Source organism: Homarus americanus, unplaced genomic scaffold (assembly GCF_018991925.1).
Source record: "Homarus americanus isolate GMGI-L3 unplaced genomic scaffold, GMGI_Hamer_2.0 scaffold56009, whole genome shotgun sequence".
Taxonomy (NCBI): Eukaryota; Metazoa; Arthropoda; class Malacostraca; order Decapoda; family Nephropidae; genus Homarus; species Homarus americanus.
In genome coordinates, this window is record NW_024739542.1 from 4,702,569 (window position 1) to 4,716,740 (window position 14,172).

At 42.7% G+C, this 14,172-nt stretch overlaps 1 protein-coding gene across 13 annotated transcripts in view; it reads left to right on the forward strand.

Moving 5' to 3' along the window:
- LOC121874898 (glutamic acid-rich protein-like) overlaps nucleotides 1-14,172 on the forward strand; it is a 116,809-nt gene that overhangs the window by 90,741 nt on the left and 11,896 nt on the right. For 10 of the 13 annotated variants that reach the window (XM_042379234.1, XM_042379236.1, XM_042379237.1 and 7 more), the window contains one exon: nucleotides 6,154-6,226. In XM_042379234.1, coding sequence (XP_042235168.1) covers nucleotides 6,154-6,226 — 73 coding nt within the window. Of the gene's footprint in view, nucleotides 1-6,153; nucleotides 6,227-10,864; nucleotides 13,775-14,172 lie in introns of those variants that run through there. The other 3 variants (XM_042379229.1, XM_042379225.1, XM_042379233.1) reach the window with 2 other exon arrangements.

The window sequence follows — 14,172 nt, forward strand, 5'->3', positions numbered from 1 at the left end:
ACAGTCTGGTGCTGGAGATGCCGTGTGGTGAGGAGCTGCTCAGTAGACACGTTCGGTGAGTAGCGTGCTGAAGGAGGTAGACGAGCAGGAGCTTCGTTAGAGGAGATGTTGCCTGTTGCTGGCCTCCAGGTTGAATGAGAGCTGGACAGCGAGGAGCTTGCTTGGAGGAGGTGTTGCATTGGAATGCGGATACGCAGTTGTAGGGGAGACGTCCACTACAATACTCCCCCTCCCCTCCCGGCGCGGCAGGAGGCTGGATGTTGTCCGGGTTGTGTCCCACACATAACACATACCGGGCAGGTGTACGTACGACTCGGCCGCTACGTGTAACAACTCCGTCTAGTGACACAAAACCTGTGGGAGAATTAGGAGGAGAAAGAGGGTTTGGGATTAGAGGAGGTTGTACAAGCAATGGTTGTTGTGCTCCTGCTGCTGCAGGGGCTGCGTCAGGAGGAGGGTCCATGGCAGGAGCAGGTTCTATGATAGGTGCAGGTTCTATGTCAGGAGGAGGGTCCATGGCAGGAGCAGGTTCTATGACAGGAACAGGGTGTACATGAGGGTGAAAAGAGGGTGCCCAGAAATGTCGTGGGCGTGGTGTTGCTGCCGGTGGTAACTGCGGGTAGACTGGTGCAGGCGTAGTTTGTTGATGGTGCTGCTGGGCTGGGGGCCCGACGGGTAAGGTGGCCGGTTTGACTCGGTCTATGCTGACGGTGTCATGTCTGCCATTCCGGATAATCGTCAGGAACTTTGCTGAACGGGTAACCACCTGGAAGGGTCCATCGTAGGGGCGTTGTAATGGGTTGCGGTGAGCATCATGCCTGACGAAAACATACTCGGCTGTGAGTAGTACAGGAGGGATGTGTTCAGGGCGCCGAGGAGGCTGGCGTGGAGCAGTAGCTCTGAATGCAGAAACTGCTTGTCGTAGCTTTTGGAGTAAGTCGTGACGAACGGCTGGAGTGGTTTGGTGGGGATCAGGAGGGAGTGAGAAATCCCCGGGTAGCCGAAGGGACTCGCCTAGTGTAAGATCTGCTGGGCTACAGTCCATATCCTCCTTGTGTGACGCACGGATGCCGAGGAGCACTAAGGGAAGCACGTCACTCCAGCTGTAAGGGTCGTGCTGTGCCTTGAGTGCGTCCTTCAGCTGCCGGTGAAAACGCTTTACCATGCCGTTGGCTTGAGGGTGGTATGCTGTAGTGCGTTGTCTAGATGTGCCGAGGAACTGTAGGAGGTGCTGCCAAAGTTGTGACTCAAACTGGACTCCTCGGTCAGTGATTACGGTTGCGGGGGGGCCAAAACGGGAAACCCAACCGGACATGAAGGCGCGGACGGTAGTCTCTGCTGTAGCATTGGGCATGGGAATTGCTTCTGTCCACCTGGTGAAACGGTCGATGCAGGTGAAGATGTAGGTGCTACCGTAGGATGATGGAAGAGGTCCCACGATGTCGAGGTGTACTACTTGAAAACATCCTTTGGGAATAGGGAAGGTTTGTAAGGGGGCCGTATGTGACGATGTATTTTGGAGGACTTGCAGGCCAGGCACTGGGCAGCCCATTTCTTAGTATCAGACTTGATGCCGGGCCAGACGACACGTTGCGTGAGGAGGCGCTGGGAGGCCCGCACACCCGGGTGGCTGAGACCATGGATGCGGTCGAAAACAGCGCGGTGGTGGACGTGAGGCACGAACGGTCTAGGCTGCCCACAGGATACGTCGCACCACAATTTTATCTTTGTGCCAGGAACAGGGAGTTCTTGGAGTGTGAGGCCTGAGGGGGATGTCTTGTATGCTGCCAGGTCTTCGTCTTTCTCTTGAGCCGCGGCTAGCTGCCCGTAATCAATGGGTGGAGATGAGGGAAGAATGTTGGATATACAACGAGAGAGGGCGTCGGCGATCTCGTTGTGGCTGCCTTTAATGTGTTGGACGTCGCTGGAGAACTCCGAGATGTAAGCCAAGTTGCGCAGGACACGAGGTGTATGTGACTGGGAAGCTGAAGCGAAGGCGTGGACGAGGGGCTTGTGATTAGTGAAGATGGTGAACTGACGGGCCTCGAGGAAGTGCTGGAAATGTTTGACAGCCAGGTATATGGCCAGGAGTTCTCGATCAAAGGCGCTGTACTTGAGGTGTGGTGGTTGAAGCCGTTGTGAGAAGAAAGCAACGGGCATGAGAATTCCGTTGATCTCCTGCTGTAAGACGGCGCCCACTGCAGTAGAAGAAGCGTCTGTTGTGAGAGTGGTCCGGGCGTTAGGTGCGGGGTGGGCCAGGAGGGTGAGGCGTGTAATGTGCTGTTTGATAGTGGTGAATGCCGTAGTAGCCTCTTGAGTCCACACGAGAGACTTGTGAGACTTCTTTGGGCGTCCCTTGAGAAGGTCGTGTAGGGGGGCTAGGATGGTGGCAGCTTTGTCAATGAAGCGGTGGTAGTAGTTGGCTAAACCCAGGAATTCTCGGAGTTTCTTCGCCGTTTCAGGTTTGGGGAACTCCCTAATCGCAGTTATCTTCTGTGGTAGGGGTTGTATGCCACTGGGCGAGACTCTGTGACTGAGGAAATCGATGGCCGAGGTTCCAAAGACGCACTTAGCAGGATGAACTTTCATGTTGTTGTTCTGCAGGCGTTGGAGAAGGAGTTGTAGGTGGTGGCGGTGCTCGGCAGGCGTCGAAGATGCGACGAGGATGTCGTCAATGTAGACGGTGACAAAATCGAGGTCGCGAAGCATATGGTCCATGTACCTCTGGAAAGTCTGTGCTGCATTGCATAAGCCAAAACTCATGAAAGTGTACTCGAAGAGTCCAAACGGAGTGGTGATGGCTGTCTTCTGGGTATCTGCCAGTGCTACTGGGATCTGGTGGAAGGCACGCTCCAAGTCGATCTTCGAGAAGATAGTCTTGCCATGAAGTTTGTGGTGAAAGTCCTGGACATGCGGAATAGGGTACCTGTCAGGTTTGGTGACGAGATTCAGGGCTCTGTAGTCGCCACACACCCTCCACTCGCCGGGTGTTTGCTTAGGAACCATGTGAAGAGGCGATGCCCAGGGACTCCTTGAAGGGCGAATGATGCCGTCTTGCAGTAGTTTGTTGAATTCTACTTTGGCTGTGTTCAGGAGCTCAGGGCGCAGGCGGCGAGGGCGTGAAAAGACTGGTGGTCCTTTGGTTTCGATGTGGTGGAAAATTCCCTATGTAGGTGGTGGGGGTAGGGAGACTCGGGGTGAGAAAAGCTCCTTGAATTCGTCGAGCAGGGAGGAGAACTCGTTGGAAGGCGCAAGACAGGTGATAGTGTCGGTGTGTCTCGCACGAGAACCCTGGATCTTGCGTGCTGTAGGCTCATGGATGAGGCATAGATGACTTGGTTTGACGTCGAGCTTGTGGAAGGTGAGGAAGTCGAAACCAAGGATGGGTTGAGACACGTCTGCTATCACGAATAACCAACGCAGTCTTGGGCAGACCGAGGTCTAAGGCGAGGGTGCGTACGCCGTAGGAGGTGATGGAGGTACCGTTGGCAGCGAACAGGTCATAAGAGGGTTGCTTTGACTTGTCTTGTAGTGAGGGAGGGATGAGGCTGACCGATGAACCTGTGTCGATGAGGAACTTCTTGCCGGAGGTGTGGTCGGTGACGTGCAGTAATGAGACGCCTGAAGGGACGGAGGCTGAGGCGTCTACCAGCCTCCGGTGTTGCCGTTTCCCGAATAGGTGCAATAGGGCTCACAGTTTCGAGCATTGCAGCCGAAAGTCTGGTGATACCAGCAGAGGGTATATTTGTTGTGCTGGGGGCTGGCTGCTGTCCGTCGGAACTTGTAGGGCGTGGTGTGTGAGTCAGGGACTGGCACAGCAGCGGGTATGGAGGAGCAGAACTGCTCAATGGTGTCCATCCTGCGGTTCAAAGTTTGCAACAGGTCCTTGATGTCTTGTGAGGTATTGCTCGGCTGAGGGGTGTTGACCCGGCTTACAAGTTCGGTGGTAGATACTGGTGTGACCGTGGCGGCAAGGGGTGCAGCAGCACACTCGTTGAAAATTCTGTCTGCCGCGGTTGCATATAGTTCCGGTGTCGTAGAGTAATCTACTGCGGACAGGATGTTGCGTACTTCTGTGGGTAGCTTTTGTGTGTGAAGCTGGCGCAGGATAGAGTCGAGGAGTCTGTCTGTGTGACGGGAGTTCAGCCTACACATCTCCTCCCAGAGACGTCCCGGGGTTGAGTTCCCGAGGGAGATAGAGGATAGGTCTTGCAGGAGATTGGGGCTGGTCTGTTGATAACGCGTCTTCAAGGCATCCCGCAGGGTAGCGAATTTGTTGTCATCTGGAGGGTTGGAAATGGTCTGTGAGACCTGCGTGGCGACTTCCATGGGCAAGGCACAGAGCAGGGCGCCATACTTTTGCTCGTCAGTCGCTTGTGAGCCGACGAGGGCTGCTTCCACATGATCTAACCAGTCCTCGACGTTGTGGTTGAAAGTCGGTAGAGAGATCCGTCCGTCCTCCATCCTGTGTAAGTGCATTTTTCCGGGGGTCACCATTTGTAGGGTTACGTGATATTATGTTGTCTAGCACTCAGGATGGGATTGATGGAAACTCTAGGTGGTGGTTTTCTTATATAATATAAGTTATATGAAAGACAGTCTGGTGCTGGAGATGCCGTGTGGTGAGGAGCTGCTCAGTAGACACGTTCGGTGAGTAGCGTGCTGAAGGAGGTAGATGAGCAGGAGCTTCGTTAGAGGAGATGTTGCCTGTTGCTGGCCTCCAGGTTGAATGAGAGCTGGACAGCGAGGAGCTTGCTTGGAGGAGGTGTTGCGTGTTCAGGAACGTAGAGTAGAATGAATCTTAATGGAGAGACAGAGCTTATATACACAGCAGCCGGAAGTAAACCCGTGGGAACTCGCCGGTTTCTCGACCCCCCCCGTTGCTAGGGAAGACTGGTAGCGCTCGTTTGGTTGCTAGGATACTGTCGCATTGGAATGCGGATACGCAGTTGTAGGGGAGATGTCACAGTACAGTAGAGTGGTTATTGGAGGATGTCACAGTACAGTAGAGTGGTTATTGGAGGATGTCACAGTACAGTAGACTGGTTATTGGAGGATGTCACATTTCAGTAGAGTGGTTATTGGGGGATGTCACAGTCCAGTAGAGTGGTTATTGGGGAATGTCACAGTACAGTAGAGTGGTTATTGGGGGATGTCACAGTGCAGTAGAGTGGTTATTGGAGGATGTTACAGTACAGTAGAGTGGTTATTGGAGGATGTCACAGTACAGTAGAGTGGTTATTGGAGGATGTGGGGAATGTCAGCGGAGTACGCATGGTGTATTGGGGGATGTCACGTGCAGTAGAGTGGTTATACAGTGGAGTGGAGGATGTACAGTACAGTAGAGTGGTTATTGGAGGATGTCACAGTACAGTAGAGTGGTTATTGGAGGATGTCACATGTCACAGTACAGTAGAGTGGTTATTGGAGGATGTCAGACAGGTCCAGCAGTGGTTATTGGAGGATGTCACAGTTCAGTAAGTGGTTATTGGGGGATGTGTCCATGCAGTACAGTAGAGTGGAGGATGTCACAGTACAGTAAGTGGTTATTGGAGGATGTCAGTACAATAGAGCTATTGAGTATGTCAATGCATTGTAGAGTGGTTATTGAGGATGTCACAGTAGTAGAGTGGTTATTGGGATGTCCACATAAGTGTTGTTGGGATGCAGTACAGTAGAGTGGTTATTGGAGGATGTCACAGTACAGTAGAGTGGTTATTGGAGGATGTCACAGTACAGTAGAGTGGTTATTGGAGGATATCACAGTACAGTAGAGTGGTTATTTGGGGATGTCAGTACAATAGAGCGGTTATTGGAGTATGTCACCGTACAGTAGAGTGGTTATTGGGGGATGTCACAGTGCAGTAGAGTGGTTATTGGGGGATGTCACAGTACAGTAGAGTGGTTATTGGAGGATGTCACAGTACAGTAGAGTCATTATTGGGGGATGTCACAGTACAGTAGTTACAGTAGAATGAATGGGTTATTTTGTCCTGATGTTGATGTTATAATGTATTACCGTAATTGAGTAATTAATGTCTAAGCGTTTATTCTAGGGAGGTAATTACACTAGTGATGGGCATAAGTAAATATAGTAAGTGAGTAAGAACAGTGTATAAGTGTTTTCTATATCAAAGCTTGTTGTTATCTCAGCAGAAAGAGGATAGTCCGACATCGAGCAAAGGTTCAAGCCCCGACATGGACGAGTACGAAGTCATCACGAAAGGTATGTGATTGGTGCTTCAAGTATTGTGTCGTTCCTGCCATAATCTTTAATGTTGTCGATTAATTTTTGAGAGTAGAATTTTTAGAATGGTATTTGAGCTTTTTACCAAACATTTTTATTGTTCATTAATTTGATGTTGTATTTTATTACTTATCTTAATTTGCCTTTTAATTGTTTTCTTTAACTTTTTTATTATGTAATAATATTTTGTTGTATTTAAGTTTAAAAAAATTAATGTACTAAGTACGGTATTATTGTTTCAATACACTTTTGAGCTTGAGCATAGCTGTAAGTTTGAGTAACTTTGTAAGTTAAGCAACTTATTTTAGCAAAGAGCAGTACGTATAACCTTGATAATCTACAAGAAAATATTATGTTTAATACAGAATACCTACAGTACTTCAAATACAGAACAGGTACACTATATACAAAGGTGTGGGCTATATATCATAGGAGAAACAAAGACAAATATTAAAATTTTACAAGATATTAAAAAAAAATTACAGTAATGAAATCTAATTATTTTCTATCATTTACCATATGGGATGAGCAAACATGTTAGTAAAGTGCAATGCTTTTACAGCTCTTTCATGGTTTACTTTATATCACTGTAACCTTTTATTATTTTATCATATATATATATATATATATATATATATATATATATATATATATATATATATATATATATATATATATATATATATATATATATATATATATATATATATATATATATATATATATATATATATATATATATATATATATATATATATATATATATATATATATATATATATATATATATATATATATATATATATATATATATATACACAGTGAACCTTCACTTTTGGCGTCAATGAACCCACGAGGCTGCGCCAAGCCAGCGTAAGAGACAACATAACATATGGGATTAATTGAAATAGAGACCGGCCGACCCCCAAACTCCACTTTTTCCGACACAATACCTATGTTCTAGTAAAAATAAAATCTTAATTTATGATGGTACTTTTATTAATATTTAAGAAAATAGAGAAATGCAGTTGTAAGTTAATGTCCATTCAAATAATGGACTCAACTCCCCTCTTCTCACACTGTTCTTCCTCTCAGAAAAATATAATTGACATTGCTAGATTCCTTGTAAGACCAGGAATATTTTGAATATAAATGTCTTATATTTCCAAAAAGATAACATATTTACTCAGAGTAAACAAAATACTTACATTAGATCTAAAATTTGTATGTCTAATGCAAAATCTATGATGTTTATATTCAAAATGATCATCAAATTGTAAGAATTCAGCAATGTAAATTATATTCTGGCGGGGTAATTTGTATGAATTTTATGAGCTAAATAAAAAATTATACTTCACTCCGTATGAGGTAGATGCACCACGTAAAGTGGTAAAGTTGGAATTCGGTTCTGGCAGGGTAGCGTAAATGTAAAACGTGTAAAAAAAAAAACCGCTTCTGTAGCGTTTCACGTTATGCGGTACCCTGCAACCGGTCTCACTTTCATGTTGCCCTTTACGGAGGGCAGTGAGCATGCTAAGGTCGCCAGTCATCAAATCATTACCGGGACTTCTCCGCCCACCCAACAGCCAAGTGATAGTGATAATGATAGTGAGGATATGGACTTATATGGACTTTGGGGGTTTGACAAAGAGGCCCTGCAACTTCTGTGGTGGATAGTGATACAATTGATACAAGTGATACAGGTGAGGGAATAATCTGCCCTCTGTCTCGGACCAACCCCATCCCCATGTGCCCAGTCATCTTTTCTACTAATGTAAGTGTTAAAAAACCTAATATTATTGATATTTCTCTTAATTATTAATTGTTGTGCATATCATCATAAATTAAGAAGTTATTTTTACTACAATGTAGGTATTGTGTCTGAAAAGTGAGTTTGGGTCTGCCCGATCTCTATTTCAATTAATCCCATATGTTATGTTGTTCACTTTACGTTCCACTTTTACGGGCTGCCAGGGGTTCAATTGACCGCGTAAAGTGAGGGTTCACTGTATACATATATTTCTTTTCACCACTTATCAGCTTACTAACTGTTCAGGCCCAGCTTACTAACCATTCAGGCAGTTAGTCTTTTCAGTGTTAGTATAGGAGTAAACTGGAGTCTGGGAAACCTGTGATGTTTGGTAGTGAGGGTCACACTCTTCTCATGTGTAACTGGGGCAAACAAAACTCCAATCTTTGACATGTTGGTGAGAGATACAGTACATGTGCTCCCGCTGTACCCCCAACACCTCTTTACTTGTTGCTTCGTGATCTGCTGGGTGCTTAAGTCTTACAAACATACTTTTATTAGTCCAATCACTTTAATATTGACCTTTATTACACAAATTACAGACAGATGAAGATATGGTAACTTGAATCATATCCAGCAAATCCTTTCTGTTCTTTGTACCGTGCTCTCAATCCTTACCTTGTTTCATATCTACTTGCCTCATGTTCTCCCTGTGTCCTTGTGTCCTTAATATTCCTCCCTGTTGTCTTCTGGTATGAATCATTTAAAGTCACATGTTGTCCTGTAATGCTTCACTTTTCTTCTTCTTATGGCAAGGATCTCTATGGTCCCTTACAACATACTGCACTCCCTCATAGTGTCTGTTTATTGATGCTGTGTTGCCACTAGAGTTTGCCTTGGTGTTTCAATGTCACAGGGTTGAGACCTGCCCTGGGGTGTTGTTTTGTTAGTATGAGGCTTCACAACAATACCTCACAGAGATGTAAGCTAATTCTTTGCTGGGTGCATTGATAACATCTATCCTTTACAATGCTGTGAACCCACAACATCTTTGTAAACCAGAGATGACTGAAGACAATACGGACATTCCCCAAGAAAAACAAGATGATTTAGAGTTCATAGAAGAATGCAAAGAGGCCATTCCTTAGAGAAAACCACATGCCAGTAAATGGACCATTTTCAGAAGCGTAATTCTGTTCAAGAAGGCAGGAAATCTTGCCAAAGGAAAAGTTAAAACATGTCGAAGAAGTTCTATTTCAAGATTATCACGCTTCAACCCAGGGAAAGATGCGGGGGAGAAAATGGAAAAGTGCTCAGGTAATTATTATACAGCTCCTGTCCCAAAGCTCAGTGCCAGCAGTTGTAAATCCCAGTGATGTAGCTAACAAGATTCAAGAGACCCTGGTTGAGAATTGCACTTTTAACTTATCTGTTCACTGTAATTATACTGTACTTGCTTATAAAGGAAATACTGTACTAAGAGTCGTTTTTACCCAAGAAATTAATGATTTTGATAATGTCTTGTTATTTTTTAAATTACTTAGTTTACCTCAAAAATTTATTAGCTTTTTTTTCCAAAGCTCTTCATACCCCAGGGCTAGACTAACTGTTAGCTATGTTAGTACTGTACATCGGAAAACTTGATGACTTTCCCGAGAAGTAGCATGAAGTGGTTAAGTTTCCAGCATACATACATCAGTTGCTAACAGATGATTGAGAAAGGTTCCGCCAGGTCTTCATTTCACATATGTCCAGAAACATATATACGTACAGTAGTACTGTACTGTACCTTACTGTATACATTATACTGGTACTCAATTTATTTACAGCAATTTACACATTACTGTAGTACGTTTTAATACTGTTAATTTAAAAAATAATTAGCAAGCTAACAGTAACATTGTTTTTGCAATGTACATAAATATTATAAAATTATTTAGACATGTAATATCTCCAGAGACACAAGAATGATGTAGGTTTTGTCTTAGTATAGGCCTCCAGGTGGGCTGACAGACCACACTGCTTAAACTCAACTCATATTGAACTTAGGGTTGGCTGGTCCCACACTGTTGAAAGTTTAGATGGCTTGAAAAATGTTGTTTAATGTTCTACACCCCAATCAGTGGTGGTTCTGGGGTGTAGGAGGTAAGAGCTTACCTTATAAACTTTACCTCCTCTGGGTGTTCGATCTCTCTTATTTAGTGTAATGATCTTACAAAAATTTACCATGAATTTATTGTGGATTATCAAGGTTCTACTGTACTCATGTTTAATATGGTGTTTATGTGGTAGTGTACTAGTTTACTTTGCTCAGACTCAGCTTTATGAACTACTGTACTGTATTGTCTTAAAAACTGGTACAGGAGATGCTCTGGTTAATACTGACAGTAACTTATATGTACCGTGGCCTCAAAACATGTGGGTGTGAGGTCTCTCTTGTTTCATTTTTTGATGGCTTCACCTATTACAGAAAATTAAAAGGAACTATCAATAGGTGTGCAATTTTTTATCTCAAGAAATTTCTTGTGTACTGTAGGTATATACCAGACACTGTACATACACTCCAGGCACTGTACATGTATACTGGGCACTGTACACATATATCAGACACTATACATATATCCCAGGCATTGTATACATGTATCCTGTTAGGCACTGTACACATATACCAGGCACTGTATATGTATCCCAGGCACTGTACACATATTCCAGGCAATGTACAAGGACACTGAAAGAGTCATAATGTATACTATACTTATAATTAAACAATGTAAAAAGATGTATTTTAACTCAAGAGCATCTCCCCAGCAACAACATAATTTTAATCTTGATGTAATTTATTTTATTCCTGTTGCATCTCTTTCCAGAATGCATGGACTCACATTAGTGAAAGCTCCAGCAGTGTTCTAGTGATGACCCTCAGATATATAAAATAAATAACTGACCCCAGTCATATTCTGTATTAAGTGTCTGTATTTAGCTCTGAGATTTCTTTCTCAAGTGTGTTTTAATAATTGAGATTCATATCTTATATTGGAAAGAAGAATTGCCTGTGTCGTATTTAGTATTTGGGAAATAATTCAGTACTGTAAATCTTGAATGCCATGTACTGTACAAAGAACATGAAGGTTCATACTGTGTGTATCGGTGGTAGAACTTATAGCTATGGAACTTATAGCTAACAAGCCTCACACTAGCCAGCGATTACTTTTATCTTACTAAGTGTCTTGATGTTTGTTCTTCTTGTTTGTTCTTCTTTGATTTAGTTTGTTCCTTTCAACTTCTCATGTGTTGTGTCTTCCCTTCTTGTTTGTTTCTGTTGTATATCCTCAGCTTCTACTTCCTGTGTCTTTCTTTTTTTTTTCTTTGGTAAGTGCCCAAAGTGAGAGGCTTGCTGGGGATATTTTAAAAATAGAAATGAAAGTAAACTTGGATATCCAGTTAGTATAGAGTATGAGAAGCTAGAGTATCCAGGATAAGTACACTGAGTGCTAACTGTGTTTGGCTGGACCCTATGTGTCAGTTTCTTGTGAGTTTGGCCGAGATATAGTATCTAACTGTGTTATCACCAGCTTCTTCCTCTGCTGTTGTGCTTCAGGTGCCATGTATAAACTCTACTACACTACGGTATACATTTCCCAAGATTGATCACAGTATCTATGGTTATTCACTTAGACATCAGCTCCTGGGTCACTCTGCACCGACAAGATCATTCAACGGGTGTGTCATAACACAGGTTCAGCTTCAGATTGTTCCTGTTCAACCTGACTGTATGTCAGAGATAACATTCAGTAGGGAACACCTTGAATTTTGCTTCTGTATCTATAATGGGTCTTAATTTAACTTGAAATCCTCTGTCTAAGTGAATGAGACATAATGTTAACAGCTGTGCTTGGATCAAGACTAAGATCATAAATACAGTATGTGTTAAAGCTGTTATAGCAGTCTCCTACAACAAAGCATTTTAAAGGAATAGCCTTGAACCCCTTCACTAAGGGGATGCCACTTCGAATATTTTATTTGGCTGATGCCAAACTATTTTATTCAGCACAGAGGGGACCCCCATACACAAGGGGTTAATGTGTGTATTGTAGTTTTAATATAGTGTCCAGTCTTATTACAGGAAGAAACTAAAGTACAGCACCAGGAGAAAACTTGTCCTGTTTAATAGTGTCACACTGGATAACATTCTGTGCATCCAACCCAAGACGGAATAAAATCCCAGATTGGCATGGTAACAGGCAAGAGTATTATTACTGTACCACCAACACTCTCTTGAGAACTGTCATCTTGGGTCTAACCTGGATGTCACAAAATATTACACAATTCTGTATTAGCTAGAAAAGTTGAGGATAAACAAACAAACAGTAATACACTGTTAGAGGCAGTGACCCTATAATAGTGTTTCCTCAGTCATACATTAATTTGAAAAAGTACCAATTGTATCATTCTTTATAGGTGTGTACTGTACAGTATAAGGCACCAGGAAATACTGTATGATAGTAATCATAGAAAAATTTGAATTTCCTTCTCAGGCTATCTGTGTGATTATTCATATATTCTTTCCTCCCCACTTAAGGGTAGCATACAGTATAATCTAAGAAGGACAGATATACATTCCAAGTTATCCTCACATGTTGGGGTATATGAATGTTTTGTGAGTACAAGAAAATGGTAAGATGTTGGTTTAGTCTGTTGGGAGAGACCAGACTCCTTATTTTGGGAGTTCCAACAGCTGTGCAACAACTACAGGGATGTAAATAGCTTTTACAATACAGTATCTTTTTTCTTCTTATGATTGTCTGATAATTTGTACCTGGGGAAGCCCCCTGTCAGTCCATAGTGACTGAGCACCTAACTTTAAAAGTTAAGGAAGTGAAGGCCATTGAGTGCAGTTCCTCCTTGTGTGCAGAAGGTTAAGTATTCAGGTTGTACATACACTGCCCCTAATTGGCTTTCGGGTCTGTGGGAGCCACTTTTGCTTCAATGTTTCTGTAATATAATAAAGATAAGACTGTGGGGAGAAAAACTTTTCAGTGTGGAGTGCAATTTTTCTCCCTCACAGATGATGTCCTGATTATCTCTCCATCACTCGCCAGCTTACTAGTCCTTCAGATGGTTTAGGATGTAGATTACCTACCTCATTAACTTGCACTAAGTTTGTCTGGCTGTCTTAGGCAAGAACTCATGTGTCATTTGGTTAGAATTAGATGCACCGGTATGTTTTAGGTGACTTTTAAGTTTTCCACACTGTACTGTATATTAACTGGATTTACAGTACATTTACTGTTATTTCTGTTTGTTCTATTTTACCCCAGAAACCTTTCTTTAGGCACAAAAAATGTTATAGGTGCTGTAAGATCATTTATTTGGGAAGAAAATGCCTCTTGCTTCAGAATTATTTTGTCTTTTCTTGTTTTCCATTCACTTTTCACATTTCTTCCCACACCAGTTGTTTCTTATGTTGTGTCTTCATTTTCTTTTCCTTTTTATTCCTCTCTTCTGTATGACCTTTATTGTTATTTTTGTTGACCTTATTCTTTTGGTTTCACTTTTTTTATTTAATAATTTTATACCCTAGCATCCTCCCTCAACTGGTATATCCTGCCATTCTATCTCTTGATGGTGTGACTTCCCTTCTGTTAATTTTCTTTGTTCTTGTTATCTTTCACTTACTTTACGTTAACTCTTGATGTTCACTTTTCTCCATCTTCTGGCTTTTTGGTTCATTTTCCTCCAACTGATGTTCCAGAAGCTTCAAAGCAGCCCTGACTCAAGGCAAGAAAATTAATTGGACTTACCGTTAGCAAAATAATCACTGCTAATGACCCAAAATCATAAGATGCAGCGTTGTGTTGATATTTCACTCGTGCTGATGTTTAGTGTCCAGGGTTTGAAGTTCTTGGTGTTATATGGCTACAGGAAGATACCGGTATTTTTTTGATGACTGAAAATTGCATGTCCAATCCTCAAGCTATTTTAATGTGCATCTTATTAAATCATACTGAAATTGTAATGTGAAAAGTTAAAATCCAAATTTATTCAGTACACTCCTGCACTTTCAGACTCTGGCAGTATTCGAGGACAAATGTATCTGTGTAGCTTTTTGTTTACTTGGGCAGTGATTCTTAATGCTGTTGATAGATTTGAGGGATATTAATTCATTACAGTATTT